The sequence below is a fragment of the Hordeum vulgare genome, chromosome 2H (genome assembly GCF_904849725.1).
Source record: "Hordeum vulgare subsp. vulgare chromosome 2H, MorexV3_pseudomolecules_assembly, whole genome shotgun sequence".
In the NCBI taxonomy this organism is placed as follows: domain Eukaryota; kingdom Viridiplantae; phylum Streptophyta; class Magnoliopsida; order Poales; family Poaceae; genus Hordeum; species Hordeum vulgare.
Genome location: NC_058519.1, coordinates 661041988 through 661061520, shown reverse-complemented (window position 1 = coordinate 661061520; position 19533 = coordinate 661041988). Strand labels below are relative to the sequence as shown.

At 43.1% G+C, this 19533-nt stretch overlaps 2 protein-coding genes across 2 annotated transcripts; one reads left to right on the top strand and one right to left on the bottom strand.

The window, feature by feature from the left end:
• The first annotated feature begins 1932 nt into the window (after positions 1–1932).
• LOC123431354 lies at positions 1933–12145 on the top strand. Its single transcript, XM_045115165.1, has 3 exons — positions 1933–2120; positions 9814–11771; positions 11895–12145. Exons 2-3 carry the CDS (start codon positions 9844–9846, stop codon positions 11908–11910), a joined length of 1944 nt encoding a protein of 647 aa, XP_044971100.1. The 5' UTR covers positions 1933–2120; positions 9814–9843; the 3' UTR covers positions 11911–12145.
• Positions 12146–16274: 4129 nt separating this feature from the next.
• On the bottom strand, positions 16275–19275 carry LOC123431353 (probable 1-deoxy-D-xylulose-5-phosphate synthase 2, chloroplastic). Its single transcript, XM_045115164.1, has 4 exons — positions 19059–19275; positions 18785–18970; positions 16949–18685; positions 16275–16808 (listed from the first exon to the last, which is right to left on the bottom strand). Exons 1-4 carry the CDS (start codon positions 19131–19133, stop codon positions 16662–16664), a joined length of 2145 nt encoding a protein of 714 aa, XP_044971099.1. The 5' UTR covers positions 19134–19275; the 3' UTR covers positions 16275–16661.
• Positions 19276–19533: the final 258 nt, after the last annotated feature.

Below are 19533 nucleotides of genomic sequence, written 5' to 3'. Positions count from 1 at the left end.
TTTATAGGAATGCATTCATATTCCTACATAGAATTCGTTCCTATCCTTCACATTTTAAAGAAGAATAAAAAAGAACCTAGACTCAATGGAAAAATTTCTATGATGTGAACCAAATGACATCTCTTTTCCTAATCCCACTCATAGAATTTGAGATGCGTGTCATCTCATTTCCTACAAATTTTCTATTCCGATGATAATCCTATCCTATGAACCACAAGCGGCCTTAGATTTTTTTAGATACTTATGAGTTATGTAATAAGAAATTAAAAATTAGTTCCTCCATTCTAAAATAAATGACATGGTTTTAGTTAAAACAAAATTACTTAAACTAAAACGACGCCACTTATTTTGAAAAAGATGGAGTATGTGCATCGACTGATGCAATATCGGGACTATTCACTATCCTTTTTAAAAGAAAAGAAGAACCTAAATGGTAACGCCCATATATGTGGCACGAAGCAACATGGTCCACACGCCTCTATAACCATTTATCTTGTCACATAAAAAATATGACATCAACGGAATCTTTTTGGTTTTTTAGACTTCAAAATGTTTTATCTCTTAAATAAAAAACCCAATTGAAAAACTATTTTCACCATTAAATCCGTCTCGACGAAATCTTTAAAACTAGATCCCATATTGATATGTTTCGACGACTTTTTTTTGTCTATAAGTTGCCACATGTTTACGCTGAAGTTGTCATAGGGTTTACAATAAAGTTGCCACGACATGTTTCATCTAATTTTTTCTTCTAGATTTAAAGCTACCATTGTATTTCAATTATTTTTCTTGGCAATTTTTATTAATTGGCCATGGCAAATTTTAGTAATTAACCATGACAAATTTAATTTATGGATCATGGTAAATTTTGGTAATTCATCATGGCAAATTGAGTTTATAGATCATGTTAATGCTAGTATTTTAAACATGAAAAACATTATTTGTATGAACCATGGCAAATTTTAGTGCATGTATCATGGCAAATTTAAGTAATTCACCATGATAGTTTTAGTTTATGGTTCATGGCAAATTTGAGCCAGTAACCATGCATTTTTTAAATAACTGACAACATATTTCTTTTTTATTTATGAACCATGTCAAAATTATTTCATAGATCATGGTAAATTTTAGTAATTCATCGTGGCAAATTTAGTTTGTTAATTTTCTCTTTTATAACATGTCAAAGTTTATTTGAAACATAGAAAAAGTAGTTAAAATATATCATGACAACTTTAGTGTAATCATGATGGCAATTTATATGTAATAGACATGGCAACATTTAACCACCAAAAAAGTTGTCAAAACATATCAATATGAGATCTATTTCGAAGATCTCGTCGCGATGGATTTAATGGTGAAACTGTTTTTCAATTGGATTTTTATTTAATAGATAAAACATTTTAAAAACTAAAAAGACAAAAGATTTCTATTAACATCATCAGTTTCGTCATTTGTGCATGCATACGGTGACATGATGTAACCTATGATTATTGAACGTGTGGGATGTTGTGCTTCTATCACACGTGTGGACGTCATTGAGACAAAAAAAAATGCATATCATGAATCGTAAGACGGTGGGGCGGAACAGCCATATATAATGGGATGAGCGGGTCTGGACAAGAGAAGGCCTGCCTTACCCCTGCCACCCATTAAACTGGTGAGGTCGTTGCTCATTTTATTCGATATAGAGAATATACCTGTAAAGGAGAATAAATGGTGGGAGCTACTGACATACTGACACCAAATAATATTGGTTCCTACGGGCGGAGCAGATCCTGCAACTTTGTTTTGGAAATTTTTCTTTGTGTCCACACTGGTGGATTCCTGGTACGGGCGGGATCAAAACAAACACTCAAGGTGAGCATATATATTGCCGATTCATTGTTCCAACTCCACCTAGACCTAGTGCAGCACTACTTACATATTCCACACCTTACACCAAGTTTCACACAAGATAAGTCATCGAGCAGACCACAGCGGACGGCGCTGCTCCATCACAGCTAGCCTCTCCTTTGCTCCAAGCTCCAGATGGCAGGTGAGCTGGTACACCGACGGGTCTCTCTTCCCCTCATTTAGCTTCAGAAGAGAAAGCAACATCTGAAGGAAGAGCTTCTCCAAAGGTAATTCACATCCATCTTCTCTGATATGCATGCTCTAGTTCATCATAGCATTGCCGACCATGTTTACCATCAATTTGCTGTGAACTTTCTAGAGTAGTGCTTGGCATATATGTTTACCATCTCTTATTTTATTTGATTTATGGAAGAGATATCTTTTCCTTGTTCCATAGCATCTTATTATGAACTAGCAGGAAGTGCGGAGCGGGCCGTGCCTCGCTGGTTCATTTCGGATATTATGAACTAGCATCTTATTATGAACTGGCATGTAAAAATAGCATCTACAAAGCCACTTTGTCTTTTTTTCCTTTGCAAAAAAGTGTTATCACAAATATTTGTTAAATTAGTGTATTTGTGCAATTTAAAAAATATCCATGGATTTCTAAAATATTTATGAATTTTAAAATATTCACAAATTCAGAAAATGTTTGTGATTAAAAAACATTATAAGATAACACTTTTTTTTACAAAATACACGATAACTATTTTAAAATACGTGGATAACACATTTTAGGATCTGATGAATATTTAATTTGAAAATACACAACGAGCATTTTATAAATACATGGTGAACATTTTACAATTATGCAATGAATTACTTTTTAAACCGTGTGAACATTTTATAAATGGCGAGGTGGAGAGAAAATTGGTGCAGAGGTCTGTTTACATCGATCGTTGACTTGCAGCTGCAAAAAAAGGCATCCATATTTGCGAGTAGATGGTGAACTTACGACTGGGGCAAATAAAATGTGGGATCCCTAGTGGCAAGTCGAGGGAGACTCACAATCGGGACTAAAAGAGGCCGGACCCCAGTTGCGAGTCGTGTTTAGACTTGCAACTAGGACTGAACCGCAATTGCGTGTCGATGATAGACTTGCAACTGAGGAAAAAATATTTGAGCCCCAGTTGCGAGTCGACGGTGTACTTGCAACTAAGACAAAAAATATATAAACTTGCAATTGGGATTAAAATACTCGGGCATCAGCTATGAGTCGGGGGTGGATTTGTAACTCAGTCAAAAAAGGTTGGACCCTGGTTGTGTGTCGATAGTGGACTTGCAGCTTGGAGAAAAAATATTAGGCCCCAGTTGCAAGTCGAGGGTGAACTTGCACCTCGGACAAAAGAGGTTGGGTGCAAGTTGCGAGTCAAGAGTAAGCTTGCAACTTGGACAAAAAAAGTCTCGCCCAATTTGTGAGTCAAGAGTGGACCTGCAACTATGACAAAAAAAGTTGGGCCCTAAGTCGAGGATGGACTTCCAATCGGGACAAAAAAGGTCGAAACTCAGTTGCGAGTTGATGGTGGACTTGCAATTAGGAGGAAAAAAATGTCAAACCCCAATTGTGAGTGGATTGTGAAATTCCAACATAGAAAAAATTAGGCTGGACCCTAACTGCGAGTCGTGGGTGGACTTGCAATTTGGACAAAAAATGGTCGGACGCCCAGTTGGAAGCTGAGCATGGACTTGCAACTAGGATAGAAAAGGTCAGACCCTCCGTTAAGAGTTGAGGAACGACTTACAGCTGGGGTAGAAAAAGACAAATGATCAATGTTATGACCAAATGATTAATCTTATGGCCACATGCATGTCATAGTTTGTTCAAATGACCTCATATTATGCACAAGGGTGCATCATGGAAGGTCAAACAATGTTGCCTAAGGAAGTTTTTATTTTCTTTGGACGAAAAAATCATTTTCCATTTTCCGAGTGTCCAAAATGAGTTTTTTTGTGAAGAACCTATCATATATTTATTGCAATATTGGACCAAATATATTTTTTTATAAAATATTAGGACATATTTAATATACAATTGACCCAATGGTTGGGTGTCAAAAGTTTTTATCCACCTCTCGTGAAAAAGACAAATTTTCGTCGGTTCAGTTGGAAGCGGGTCAAATTCGAACTGCAGCTGCATTATAGTTTGCTCTTTATTTTTCCCAAAAAACATTTCTAGGTACACAAGTATCTATTTCATCATTGAAACACCAACAATTTTCCAAGATTCAACCATTAGCTAGGAACGGTCATACCCGTCTTTTTGACCACATTTTGAAATGAGCATGAAAAATTGAAAAAAAAAATGAAAAACCCTCGCATTGTGTCATTATATGTGAGAAAGTTACCAAAAAAATAATAAACTTGTAATATAGTTATTATTTTAAAAAATTATTCTCAGAAATGGGCTATCATGTGTGAAGATTCATGGCTTTGAAGCCAAATGATCAATCTTAATTATGGGTCATTCATGACATAGTTTGTTCAAATTATCTAATATTATGCACAAGGGTGCATATTGAAATGAAAAACAATGTTGATTAATAAAGTTTTCATTTTCCTTATATGAAAAATTCATTTCCCATTTTTTCAGGTGCTCAAAATGAGTTTTTTTTTGTGAATGACCTACCATATATTTATTTCAAAATTGGACCAATTGACAAAATTGTTGGGTGTCAAAAGCTTTTTTTAAAAATACTAGGTCATATTTAATGTACAATTGACAAAATTGTTGGGTGTCAAAAGTTTTCATACACCTCTCGTGAAAAAGACAAATTTATATCGATTCAGTTGGAAGGGGGTTAAATTTGAACTGCAGCTCCATTATAGTTTGCTCTTTATTTTTCTCAAAAATCATTTATAGGTACATAATTGTATATTTAATCATAAATACATGGTGTGGTGGCTTGAGTCAAAGTTTGGATGGTGGTCGAGGGCCCCAACTCCAGAGCGCGTAAACTTGCATGCCAGCGGGGTGGTCACTGCCTAACCGTTGTGTTGCCACGCTTTCTGGGTGGAATAGGCATGTCTGATGAGTTAAACACTCCCTCGATAGGTGTTAGGAAAAATAATACAATATAAACATCTCACGAGGAGACTCAACTAAGCTCAAACATGAATTAGCAGTCAAGTGTTTGATTAGCGGTGCGGAAAATGCACATAGACAATGGGACTAAATTTTGGCTGAGGATGATCATCTACTAAGGAGAGTCTCTTGACAATTTTTTATCTGAAATGGATGAACCTAAGTGGCACTTGCTTTGCAAATTACTACACAGTGCAAAAATATGGATGTTGAAGCTGGGATGAAATGAATGAATGGATTGAGCTGAAATTTAGTGGATGATGTTGTTTGAGCATATGAAGGCAGTGTAAAAAATGTATACCATTTGGACATGCCAAAGTGACACTTCCTTCACAATGTGCCAATCTGAACAAAAAATGGTAATTGAAACTGGGCTCACATAGCTGATTGGATTGAGCTGCAATTTGGAGGAGGATGATAATTTAGGCACATTAAAACACTGTAAGAAATTCATAAAATTTTGATAAAAAAATTGTACTTCCTTCACAATGCTCTCTACTGAACAGAATATTAGGAAAAATATTGAGGGAAACTCGATGAATTAAATGAGCTAAAATTTGGTGAAGTGAGGTTATATGGTCAATTTCATGTCGTGGTAAATTTTCATCAACTATAAAGCAATATTAAATGTAGTTGCTTCACAAACAGAAAATATTACCAGAAACAAATATTGGATGATGAGCTGACATGAATTTTTAGATGGGGCTCAAATTTTGTGGAGAGCTATGGTTTGGGCATATAGTGGATGTGGAAATAATTCAAGTCATTAGGATATTCCTAGCTAGTACTTCCTTCACAAAGTTGTTAGCTGAACACAAACTTTGAAAATTTGGTGAGAAAGATTTACTAGGCAAATGGATACAAAAGTTTTCATGAGACAATGATTTGGATAGGCAAGAGTGCCCAAAATTTTTGAGGGCAATCAAAAAAAATAAAAATAGCACTTCCTTCACAAAGTGCTATTGTGAACAGAATAGGAAAATGAATATTGCTGAATTATTTTCGAACTATGGAAGGAAGGGTTTTCACATATTTGAGGAATATATGATTCAAAGTATTTATAAGATTTTTTCTAGAATTTTTGGAATGACAGAATAGTAGGTTGCTTCACAAACTAGGGCAAAAATTGACACATGGACATGACACGTAGGCAAAACTGATGATGTGGTACCTAGTCATAGCTATGACCATCTATATTGGTCGTAATTAGCTACAAATTAGGCAGCGGAACAGGGCTATCCGCTTTACGACCATTTCTACTAAGGAAGTTACGACCTTTCTAGTGAAAATGGTCATTAGTTTTTAGGGTTAGGACCCCTTCGGAGGTTAGGACCCCTTCGGACATCTTACGACCAACTGGTCTCAAATGGTCGTAGATTTACGACCATTTCTGCCAGCGTCACTGCCCGAAGCTCGCTAGTTGACATATTTCTTGTAGTGTGTTTGACCGTTTAGTTTGACCATTAACTTACATGTGGGGCCTACATGTCAATGTCTATTCCTGATGAGTTTTCAATCATGTCTTTGCAATTTTTTTGCAAAAAGGCAGTCGGGTCCCTGCTCTCGATCCAGTGGAGACGCGCGTGAGGCGACCTTCAGGAGCTCGATCTCGAGCGCTCCTTGCCGGAACCCGCGACATCGCCTCTTCTGTCCTGCGAGTTGTGCCCGCATCGGTCGGGTCCATGCTTGCCTCGCCTGTGGCTGCCGCCACCCCTACCTCACCTACTGCTGCTGCTACCCCCTTCCCGGACGACGACATTGTCAGCGTCCTCGAGCTCGACATTGAAGGCCTGCGTTGCTGCTGGAGCACGCGCCTCCTTTCGTCGTGGACAAGGCCGACCTCTGCTAAAGCTGCCGGAAGGCCCTTGAGCAGCACACCTACTTCGGCTCGCCTCTGGTATGCGTCCACGTTGCCACCTTCACCACTAGGAGCTCCAGTGAGCTCCTACCATGGACATGGGGAGGCAGGGACCGTCAGGTGCGGGACGTGGCACAAGGCGGCAGCGTGGGCAGCGGTGTGGCTGGCAACGATGGCCACCTCGCGCGGTGGCTCGACGTTGCATGGGGCAACGACAACGGTGTGGGCAGTAGCGTGGCCATCGTGAAGGAGGTGGCCACATGTGGCATAGGGGGACTGCATGGGCAACAGTGTTGTCGGCGGCCATAGCTGGGAGGAGGAGAGGGATATGAGAAAGACACACTGACATGTAGGCCCCACATGTCATTTAACATTCAAACAAACGGTCAAACAAAAGGTTTGTTTAGAAGCGGGTCCAACTATCATAATCACGATTAATTGCAAAGCACTCGAGTTTTGGGTTTTTTGAAACAGCCGACGCGATTCTTAAAGTTATTAGCCACAAACAAAATTTTGGTTGTTTTTTGGAACCCCAACGCGATGTGGTAGTTTTCTGCTATTCACTCCACAATTGTTAATGCCTCTTGGGCATATTTTTCAGCAAGAAAGGCCTAGAATCTTCTATACATGAATACAATTAATTTTAATTCTGTATATGTACATCAATAGATAATAATTGACCGAGACGAAGTAATCTAACGAGGTACCTGCTGGCATTTTCCGGTTCATGCATGCTTCAAAATGTAACACTCCGGCCACTCACTCGGATTGTTGGTCCTTACTCGTGGCTACCACCTAGGAGCTGCATTGGCCTTAATTACCAACAACTTCATAGTCTATCACCCATACTCAAATTAAGCATGCTTAAACCTGGAGGTTCTTGGGAGATGAGCTTCTAAAAAAGAAGTTGCGATATGAGTTTATCAAGCCTATTAACGAGGATGTCACATATACCCTTGTTTTGTTGGCCCAGCAGGAATGTTCCCTCTTAACACACATATGTGCATCAAGTGACGGCACATGCATGTATTATGTCGTGAGGCATGACGGGACACCCGTGCCATGCGCATGCCCACACCCCAGGCCCACACACACCCGTGTAGCATTGAGGGTCGGCTGTGTCATACCATTTTGTAACAGCCTGGCCATCCACTGGTCATTACTCCTGGCTTCCACCTTGGATCTACACTTGCCCCATGGATCAACACTAGTCTTCTTTGTGAATTTTTGTACTTACTCGTGTACACATGAAAGAATTTTTTGCTCGGTCACCCATCATTATGTTAGCCCAGGCCAAGCACACTTAACCGAAAAGTTCTTCGGAGATGAGCCTCTAAAAAAGAATTTGCACCTTGTTGAGTATCTAACAATCCTATTAACCAGGATGCTCACTGACAATAACTGAAGGACCATCGCATCTGGCCATCCACGAGCAAGCAAGAAATGATGACTCGTTCCTATGCTTAATAGCAAACTACAACTTTAACTTATTTTCAATTATGAAATGAACTTTGATTTCGAGTTATATATACAAGTCGTCCATCCGTGCAACTGCACGGGCTAGAGATTTTATGATTATGGTGCCACCTATAATAAATTTTATTATAATTAACCATACAAACATAATAGAAAAATATAATATATTTATATATTTTTTCATCGACGATATCAGATGAGTCTATTTCTTGAAATATTAGAGATAAATATTTTATATAAACCTGAATGATACTATTTAGGAAAATGGAATAAGAACAACAAAATTCTATGTGGATTTTCAGTTGACCATTATCTTAACAAAAATCCAGTAGTTGGTTTAATTATTTTGGTACATTCCAGCATATACATTAACAACATGTACAATCATATTGATATTTGCAAAGAAGGGTGATTTTGTTAATGGAAACAAATATAAAAACGTACGAATCACATATAGAGGTGAGAAATAAAGATGAAGTGAGACTTACGGTTAAAATATCCATCACCAATATGAAATGAACACAAATAAAGTATCTCTCTACTATGATAAGTATCCTCGACACACTACCATACATTACAATCAACATGCCATGAACAACGCCATGATGATTTAATATGTTACAGGTGCCAAGAAAAAAGTTGCAAACCACAACACAGAATGTGGGTGTGTATATCAATACAACCCAAATGCTATAACTATATTCTTCCATAATCTGCTTCTAAACATAATCAAAAGTCATATCAAATATTAGAGTATAACATTAGGATCTAAATCACTCAATGTATTAACCGATGTTAAAAGGAATAATTCAGAATAGTAAGGCATTGTAAAATAATTGTTAACAGATGGCAACATTGATATCAAAAGATTAAATATATGATGATATATATCCCAAATTTGTGGTAAAAAATTCTACCAAAAATGAAGTTAGATTCCATGTTTCCAGAGAAGGTGTTAGTGGCTTCCTAGTTGTGCAAAAGATAGAGACATACACAGAACTATAATAACGTATGGTCGGTCAAAATGATCTATGGTAAGGTAAAAAGGATATGGCTTTGTAGTAAAAGAAATTGAGGCACATAGGAATAATTATGCATGTGGGTCCTAATCATTCATGTTTTTTATTAGTGATGATGTTTTCATAGTAGTAAATTTGCAAAGCTTTTTACTACAAAAAGATATCTCTTCATGCATTATTATTATTTTGCCGTGAAAATTGCTAGTAAAACGCTTTGTATTTTATAGTAAAGGTACCAGATTCTGTTACGACATACCTTTGGGTTGGGATTTGATGGTAATAAACTTGGTGTCTAGTAGTAACTCTATTGATGCTTTCACCATCAAATACATAAGGAAGTATATTTGATACTAATACACTTAGTGTTTAATAGTAAAAACTTGTTTGTTGTGCATGCATAAAGGTGAAACGCCTTCTATATTTCGGTTTGGAGGATTATGCGATCTTGCAAAACTCACTCTTGTCTTCTAAAACTGATCCACCAGGTGGTCGTCTCAGACTTCCCAAAAACAATTATGCATGCAATTGAGGGTTTGAAACTAATCAACATATGGGAAATCCAGCCGCTCGTGCTCCTCAGCTTCACACTGCAAATTTTCTTGTTCTTTACTGGCAGCCTTCGACAGCATAGCGCCAGCATGTTCCTAAGGCTCTCCATTTGGGCAGCTTATCTGGGGGCCGACTTTGTAGCAGTTTATACCCTCGGCCTTGTCTCGCAACATGAGGATATCACCATTAAAAGGAACATACCCGAGAAAACACAATCACTAGCTTTCTTTTGGGCACCATTTCTGCTCATCCATCTTGGTGGGCAAGACACCATTACTGCCTTTGCCATGGAGGACAATAACTTGTGGTTGAGGCATTTGCTGAATCTAGTGGTGCAAGCTGTCCTAGCTATTTATGTTTTCTGGAAGTCTATTGGAGGACACAGCGTGGAGCTTCTAGTGTGCGGTGTATTTTTGTTTATTGTTGGAGTTATCAAGTATGGGGAAAGAATATGGTCTCTCAAGTGTGGTTGCTTTAAAAGCCTTGAAAGCTCAAGTGGCGATCGTTACAAAAAGTTGCCAGGCCTTGAGTGGGAAGAGGAAACAGACGAGGAATCAAGTAGCAAAGTCGGCACTGGTGGTGGCTACGATAGCATTGTTTATACAGCTCTATGTTCAATGGCACATGTCCATGATATCTTTTCGGGACGTGGCTACTTTTCTCTCGCGGGTTTCCCGGCAAGGTCGATGCTAGATGACAGCAAAGAGGCGATCAAGATGGTCAGTGTTATTCTTCGTGTGATGTTTGCTGATTTGTACACCAAGGCTCTTGTGGTGAGAACAAGGAGTGCCATCATACTTCGATGCATCTCTCAGATGTCTGTTGTTGTTGCTTTTGCTGTGTTCCATGCAATTGACAAACAGAGATATAGAAAAATCGACATTGCAATCACTTACTCACTTTTTGTGGGAGGCTTTTTCCTAGAACTATGTGCAATGTTTATTTCCATGATGTCACCCTGGACATGGGCATGGCTGAAGGTTCGAAAATGGGATAGGCTTGCCATGTTGTCATGGTTTATTTTTTCCAGTAATATTGGATGGCCGGAGGAGAAGCAATGTTTCCTAAAGTCGATGGGACAGTACATCTTTTCGAGCTGGGTGACGGGCAGTGGCCAAGCGAGAACATTCAATCAACGAGTGATGAGCATGGTCAAATGGCTTGCGGATCTGGTTCGTGTTGAAAGGAAGAAAATATTTTGGATGAGCAAGCTGTTAGACACTGAGTATGTGGATGTGGATGAGATGACTCTGGAGTGTGTTGCAAAGGAGATTAGTCACTTGAGGCATGTAGGCGGCCCCATTGAGAGTGGCAGAGACTGGCCAAAGTTGTTGGGAGAACGTGCAGATTTTGGTGCTGCTATTGTGTTGTTTCATGTACTCACTGACAAACATTTGAGTAGATATCCCCATTCTCCTTCTCCGGACATGGAGGCGAATACTGCAGGAGTGGGCACGATTAATAATATGATGGAGGTATGCCGGAAACTATCCAACTACATGATGTACCTTTTGGCTACCCACCCTTCGATGCTGCCGCTGAATGTTAGCGCGGAAGCCATGCTGGACCATCTTCAGGATCCGCAAATACTACATGAGGATCTACTCCAAGATCTGGAGCCAAGCAAGGAAGCAGTAGAGGAGTTAGTTCACGTGTGGGCGAGGCTCCTGATTTATGCTGCAGGCAAGTCCATGGCGGAGATGCACATGGCACAACTGAGCAGAGGAGGGGAGTTCATCACCTTCGTCTGGCTGCTCATGGCCCTCTACGACCTTGGAGATTTCCAGTGGAAGAGGATTCGTCTCACCAATGCCGCTTTTATTGATCGTAGGGTGGAGGAGTTATTCGCCTTCCCTGTACCTGCAGCAAATCCACCGGAAGAATCTAGCAGCAGGTAACCGCAGATTGATCTTTTGTTCATGCATTTGACTGATTGATATACTCCTAATATGAAGCGAAGCACTACTACTAACTAAGAACTTGGTCCATGACTTGTTTTTTTTCATCTTATTAAAAGCAAGGTTCATGGGTGAAATAAACGGATGATCGATCTGCGCGGCTGCTTGTACGTCATGGCGTATCTGTCTTGCGCTCGCGTCTGGGTGTGCTTCTTCATTTCGATGTGTGTTATCAAATAGCGCAGCATATATATCAAGGTGCTGCTACTTGAATACTAGTCAGGCAATTTGCTGCTGATGTTTTTATGTATGTTCTCACGTTTCAAAACTTGTAATGAGGTATAAAAGACTCATCTATGTGGTACATGAGGAGCGGAGTACGTACTCAGAAGAGTACATGGCCATTTTCATATATATATATATATATATATATATATATATATATATATATATATACCGTAAAAAAATATAATCAATGTAAAAATATTTTATGTCATGTAAAATTACAAACATACAAAAATAGTGCAAAAAATACAATAAATTCATTTTTTTTTGACTTGTGACCTATATTTTTGTTTTTCTTTTGTCAAATTTTACGTAGTGATTCAATATAAATGTAACTATTTGTATTTCAAATATAATTTATTTGTAAATTGATCGTAAGATTATCTCGGATGAAGAATAAACTATTATGCACCCTGGGTGATGAATAGAGTTTATATAGAGTTTCTATATATTTTTCATATATATATATATGAAAAATATATATATACATATATACTGCTACTTGAATACTAGTCAGACAATTTGCTGCTGATGTTTTTATATATGTTCTCAGGTTCCTAAACTTGTAATAAAACGACAGGATCTGCTTACAATTCAGCGGACTGAGACTTTGCTAAGCATCAGTCGACTGACGTAAACGCAGAGTGTGTCTTTCTTAGTGGTTCGAAGTTCTGTCCAATAAGTTTTTTTTTCCTTTTGTTTTATCAGGCAGGCTTTGTTTTTTTATTGTTTTACTTCTTTGCCTGAAGTTCAAAAAAGAACAAAAAAAGTCCAAAATGAAAAATGGGCATGCAAAGGGGCTGCATCAATTTCTGTTAGATTCAGACTTCGTTAAGTATCAGTCGATCCATGATGTTGCTGAATAGGTACACAAATACATCAATCCTCCCACAACCTAACCTTCCCACGCCGCTCCCGCGAGGCAACGAGGAGGGACCTTATATCTCCGCTGCCGTTCACCTCCTCCTGCCTTCCCCTCCCTCGCCGTCGCCCAAGGGCGCGGACGTGCGTAGCCTGACCGGCATGGGCGGCGGCGGGGCGTCTTCTTCCCCTCGCGCGATGGGGCGACGCGAGCCTGGGCGCGTCACAGGGTGTCGCGACGCCGTGGCTCGCAGGCGTGGGTGATGCGGTGGCGTGGACGACTTCTTGGCGGTGACGACCCGAGGCGGCGGCACTAGATGGTAGTGGCAAGTGAAGCACATGCCTCTCATGGCGGCATGACGTGGCGATGTCCATGTTCAAGGAGGATCTACATTGGCTTGAGGGACCAGTGGACGATTCTAGCGGTGGAGCAGCATTCTATGTGATGAATCGACAACCTGGAGTCTCGGCGATGTGGCGCGGCAGAGGCTCAACGATTGATGTGTGATGATGCAGGCGGGTGGGAAGGAGGCGTTGTCTGGCACTGTGGTGGCGTCGATGATAAGCCTGACAAGGTTGATGCGTCAGTACCTGCTCTGAAGATGGATCAGTGAAAGCTGGCGGTGACGACCTATGAGTGCGTCGGATAGGTTTGCACCCCAAACCGCGTGTTTGGCTTGGTTGGAGCATCCGGCTTTAGATGTTAGCCATTTGTGACATGTCTGTTTGGTATTAGGCTTAGATTATCGACATCCCTTCATCAAGTGGATATGAGTAGCGATAGATGTTACAAAGTTGATGGTTTCAGACTTCCCGATGTACTATTTATCAGATCTTCCCGATGCAGAGATGAAAGACATCCTCTTTTTTGAAAAAAAATAGTCAACCGATGTAAATGCAGGTTATGTCTTTCTTTGTGATTCGGTGTTCTGTCCTACACAGTTTTTTGTTTGTTTTGTTTTATCGGGCAGGCTTTGTTTTCTATTCTTTTACTTCTTTGCCTGAAGTTCAAAAAAGAACAAAAGAAGTCTAAAATGAAAAATGGGCATGCAAAAGGGCTGCATATATTTCTGGTTTTATTGCGTGTGCACTCCGCTTGACAAGCAGCTCGCCGCTGGAAAAATAATGAGCAATGACCTGTGCCCACGCGCCGACCGAAACTTTGGGTCGGTCGTCCGTGAGCCGTCAGATCGAACCTTGTTGACCGTCGGATTGAGCCATACAGCAAAGATCGTCGATGATAGTAAAAACAAGCAGCGATGTAAAAAAAATTCAGCCACGGATGCAGCAAAATCATCATCCTCGTCGCGTGTGGTCGCAACACCGTCTTGATGGATATAGCAAAAAAGTTCGCCAGTAGTAGCAAAATGCAACTACGGTTGCACAAAAGTTCGTAGCAGCCGTCGCTAGATCGCAGGTGCACATTGATGAATGTAGCAAAAAAGTTAGCCAGTAGTAGCAAACTGCAACTACGGTTGCAACTTTCCTTGATGGACAGAGCCGACTGAAGCTTTTCCTGTCTATGGTTGAAGCTTCTTTCAACAACATTTAAAGCTGTTTTAGATGACGATTGCAAAATTTGTATAACCGCGAGCCCGGCCATGGCAGCAGGCGACGAGGACGACAGGCGGCGGCTTGAACCGGCGAAGCGGGCAGTCGACAGGGACGGGCACCAACGATGCGGGCGATCGACAGGGCATGCATCGCCGATGTGGGTGGCGGCGCGCAGGGGCGACAACAGCACGGACGCGGCAGCAACAGGGATGCGGGGCCACCAAATCCAGGTGGATCGTGCGGATAGCACGCGACCGGCTCAAGCGTTTCGTCGGCGCACCGGCTGTAAACGTTTAAAAACAATTCTACATATGACAAGTTGTACTAGCATATCAAACAACAAAAAATTCCCAGTTTTTAAACAAACCAACTAGATTACGATCATATTTGTAACAACTAATTATCCATTACACGACACCACTTACAGGAGGAACAAAAATATAAAATCATTTTATATTATTAAAACTAATTTTTTTAGAAAGAAACTAAAAATAATACACAAAGGAGTGAAAAGTTGGAAACCGACAAGTTGCATGCGACTACACGGCAGTGCGCACCTGGGGCATAGCCGATAGACATACATGTAAAAATCAGTCGAGGAATGCATGAAACCCCTTGTGCAATTACTGTTGAATTACTTCGGGCCAGTTTTTTTGATCGATTCTTTCATAATCGCCCTCTTCCTTTTTTTTTACAGTCCTAGCTAATTTGATCTTAACTAAATAGGATTATACAGAAATATAGAATGATGATTCTGGAAGAAGCTGAGGAGGGAGGCGATTCTGGGAGGAGTAATGCTAAAGATACATGCAGCTTCTAACAGACTTTTACGGGATGACGACGTGGCCTAATCTAACTGCTCTCCCCCTGATTTCACTGGCGAGATCGTTTCCCTTAAGTAAATTCCAACCAATCACACCTAATGAACCTGTAAATACTTCGTAGAACTTCCGTACGTCTAGCATTACTCATTCTGGGAGAATCTGTCAAAATAATTCCTTTTTAACCTGTTGCGTTATGACGTACATCATTACTAGTTGTGACAGTGAGAGTCTGTTCAAAAATGAAGCTTTGAAGAAGTAGCAAACTTCTTGTGTACTTACAGCATAATCCAAGAAAAGCATCTGCAATACCGAAACTACAGGTGTGAACAGTTTGATTGATATTATACTGTCTGCTATCTAGTATATGTCATGTCATGATTTTTAACATGGTATCTTGCTGGTACTCCGAATAATGAAGCCAAGAGCTCATTAAAATAACCGGCACATTGCAATATTCTGCCACTTAACAACATAAACGCCAGATGCTAACCTATCCATTCCCATGATTCCATCAAGGCAATACATACACTAGGACAAGAAAGCGGGAGGAGATCACAAGCCGCAGTGCCGATAGCTCTCTTTCTAGGAGACAAGGGCTTGTTCATAATCCATTTCTGACATCCATAAACTAAAGACAGGGTAGTCCAAGAAAAGCATCGCCAATGCCGAAACACCAGGTGTGAACTGTCTGATTGATGTTCTATATATTGTCGGCTATGTAACGATGAAAGGCACCAAATATATTAATTAAGTGTTTCTGGACCGAGGTCATGTCATGATTTTTAATATTGGATCTTGCTAGCACTCCAAAGTATGAAGCCAAAAGCACATTAAGATCATGGCACCTGGGAATATTCTCGCACTAAACAACGTCAATATGCCTCCTTTTCAAAAAAAAAAAAAAACGTCAATACGCCAGGACCAAAAAACAGGAGGAGATCACAAGCCGCAATGCCGATGCCTTTTGCTAGGAGACAAAAAGTTGTACTACATAATTAATTTGTTCACGTCCATAAACTAAAACAGGGTATTACTTGTACATTACAAGGTCTGTTTAATTAACACGTTATCCGTTTGTACAAAAACCCAAGGGAAGACCATATGGATGCATGCATATGTATGTATCTATCCAACGAATTGGCAGAAATGACACTCTCTTGGAATCATTTGACAGGACTACCGCTGTAGCACTTGACGCCATTGCCGGCCGATTGTGGCATGTACTGTTGATGCACGGGGATGTGGTTAGTGAGTAGGGAGCGGCAGCAGCAGTTCCGTTATTTTATCTGCTGATCCATAGGAGTATTGTGGATGTCAATGTGTAACACTAACACATGCTGGCTGGTTGGTTGGTTGATTGATTCACTTGAGGTGAAGCGCCTCGAGTGGCCGACCCACAAGGGACAGCACCGTGGCGGCGATGTGCCTCGGCGTCAGCCCGGCCGCCTCCATCTGGTCATCCGCGGCGCCGTGGTCAATGTACCGGTCCGGCAGGAACATCGATCTCAGCTGCAAAAACATCACACGACAAACATAAACCGTCAGCAACCAATTCTACTAATTGCTAAAAGTTTCCAACGAAGAATGTTTCCATCTTCTTCACAAAGAAACACTGTTCTATTCGTACATGAATGGGATGGTGTCTTTACCTTGAGGGGGCCATCGAGGAGGCCGTTGAGGCTGAGGTAGTGCGCGACGTGGGAGCCGAAGCCTCCGATGGAGCCCTCCTCGGCGGTGATGAGGATCTCGTGCTCGGCGGCGAGCTCGCGGATGAGCTCCGTGTCCAGCGGCTTGCAGAAGCGGGCGTCCACAACGGTGATGAACAAGTCGTGCTCCTTCAGCGCCTCGGCCGCCTTCAGGCAGGCCTGCACCATGGTGCCATATCCTACCAGCGCTACCCTGTTGCCTCGGACGAGCACCCTCCCCTTGCCTACCTCAATGGGGGTGCCTCTGTTGTTGAGAGGAAGCACGGCGCCCACGCCATTGCCGCGTGGGAAGCGGAAACAGCTTGGCCGGTCGTCGATGGCGTTGGCGGTGGCCACCATGTGCATGAGCTCGGCCTCGTCGGCTGGCGCCATGACCACCATGTTCGGCAGACATGCCATGTACGTCACGTCGAACGCGCCGCAGTGCGTCGGGCCGTCCGCGCCGACGAGCCCCGCCCTGTCTAGGGCGAACCGCACCGGCAGGCGCTGCAGGTCCACGTCGTGCACCACCTGGTCGTACCCTCGCTGCAGGAACGACGAGTAGATGGCGCAGAACGGCTTCATCCCCTCGGCGGCGAGCCCCGCCGCGAATGTCACGGCGTGCTGCTCCGCGATGCCCACGTCGAAGCACCGCTCCGGGAACCGCTTCTGGAAGTAGTTAAGCCCCGTGCCGCCGCCCATGGCCGCGTGGATCGCCACCACCTTGTCGTCCCCCTCCGCCTCCCGGATCAGCGACTCGGCGAAGTACTGCGTGTACGACAGCGTCGGGCTCTTGGTCTTGAACTGCTTCCCCGTCGTCGGGTCAAACTTGACCACGCCGTGCATCTTGTCCGCGGCGGCCTCCGCCGGCGGGTACCCCTTCCCTTTCTCGGTCACGATGTGGATGAGCACGGGCCCCGGCGCCGGCATGGACTTGACCTTCTCGAAGATGGTGACGAGGTCCTCGAGGCTGTGTCCGTCGACGGGGCCGATGTAGTAGAGCCCGAGCTCCTCGAAGAGCGTTGATCCCGAGGCGCTGATCATGCCGCGCGCGTACTCGTCCACCTTGGCGGCCACCTCGTGGGTGGACCCGCCGATCTGCTTGGTGATGGTCTTGGCGGCCTCCCGGAGGCGGCGGAACTTGGTGCTGGACTGGAGCTTGGTGAGCGCCTTGCTGAGCGCGCCGACGGGCTTGGAGGGACCGTCGAGGGTGGCCGTCGGGAGGGAGACCTGCTTGTTGTCGTTGAGGACGACGATCATGTTGGAGTCGAGGAACCCAGAGTTGTTCATGGCCTCGTAGGCCTGGCCGGCGGTCATGGCGCCGTCCCCGATGACGGAGATGACGTGGTTCTTCTTGCCCTGGAGGTCACGCGCGACGGCCATCCCGAGCGCGGCGGAGATGCTAGTGGAGCTGTGGCCGACGCCGAACGCGTCGTGCGCGCTCTCGTCGCGCTTGGGGAAGCCGGCGAGGCCGGAGGTCTTGCGGATGGTGTGCATCCGCGAGCGGCGGCCCGTGAGGATCTTGTGCGGGTACGACTGGTGGCCGACGTCCCAGATGATCTTGTCCTCCGGCGTGTCGAACACGTGGTGGAGCGCCACCGACAGCTCCACCACCCCGAGGCTGGCGCTCAGGTGGCCGCCGGTCTTGGACACCGTGTGCACGATCTCTTGCCGGAGCTCCGCGGACAGCTGCTCCAAGTCCTGCCGCGCCAACCAAAATTCATTCATTCATTCATTCATCTAACTAACTACGTACTGTTATCAATCAAATCATACCGAGCTGAGGAGAATATATTATACCGTGGTGGAGAGGTTTTTCATGTGGACGGGATAGTTGATGGTGTCGAGCAGCGGCGTCTCCGGCTTGTCGCTGGAGTACTCGATCTTCCACGCGCCCGTCGTTGGATCCTTCCTCGTCACCGCCACCTTCCCGTCGCCGGCGCTGGGGCTGCTTGCCGCGGCCGCAGCGCTCGCACGCAATTTCAACTGCAAACGCACACACCATGCATAATCACCCGATCAGCAACGCACATCTATCATCAAATAGCCAGAGTTAACACCCCTATATATGTACCTGCCGCCGACACGAAGCGTGAGTAATGGCCGGGGACGCGTGGAACGCAGAAGGTAGCGATGCCTGGAGCGCCATTGGAGGGACACCGTGGTCGTGCACACGGCGCGCGGTAGCTACTTTGTTGGAGCTTGTAATGAACTGCTTCAAGTAGTTATAAAAGCTCTGCCGGTAGAGGCAGGCGATGGGAGGGAGGAGAAGATGAGGATCAGAGGTGGATTGGATGCGATATAGAGTAGGAGCTCCTTCTTATATATATATAGGCGCACACTTGGAAGCATTCCAACATGCACATTGACGGACTTTAGCATGGCATCTCCAGCTACATAGTGCCTGAGTTTGAGTTTCCCGGCCGGTGGCGGTGGTGTCAGCAGAAGAAGTCACGAAACGGATTTGCTAATTCTCATCAGACGAGAATTAATAAATTTTTATCTAACTTTCACACATCATTTAAGTAATTAAGTAAGGTATAAAAATA

Coding starts and splice junctions, on each gene's coding strand:
- LOC123431354 (XM_045115165.1), top strand. CDS start 9,844: ATGCATGCAATTGAGGGTTTGAAACTAATCAACATATGGGAAATCCAG.
- LOC123431353 (XM_045115164.1), bottom strand. CDS start 19,133: ATGGCGCTCCAGGCATCGCTACCTTCTGCGTTCCACGCGTCCCCGGCC. Junction 18,971..19,058: donor ACGCTTCGTGTCGGCGGCAG/GTACATATATAG, acceptor GTGCGTTTGCAG/TTGAAATTGCGTGCGAGCGC. Junction 16,809..16,948: donor TCCTCGATGGCCCCCTCAAG/GTAAAGACACCA, acceptor ATGTTTTTGCAG/CTGAGATCGATGTTCCTGCC.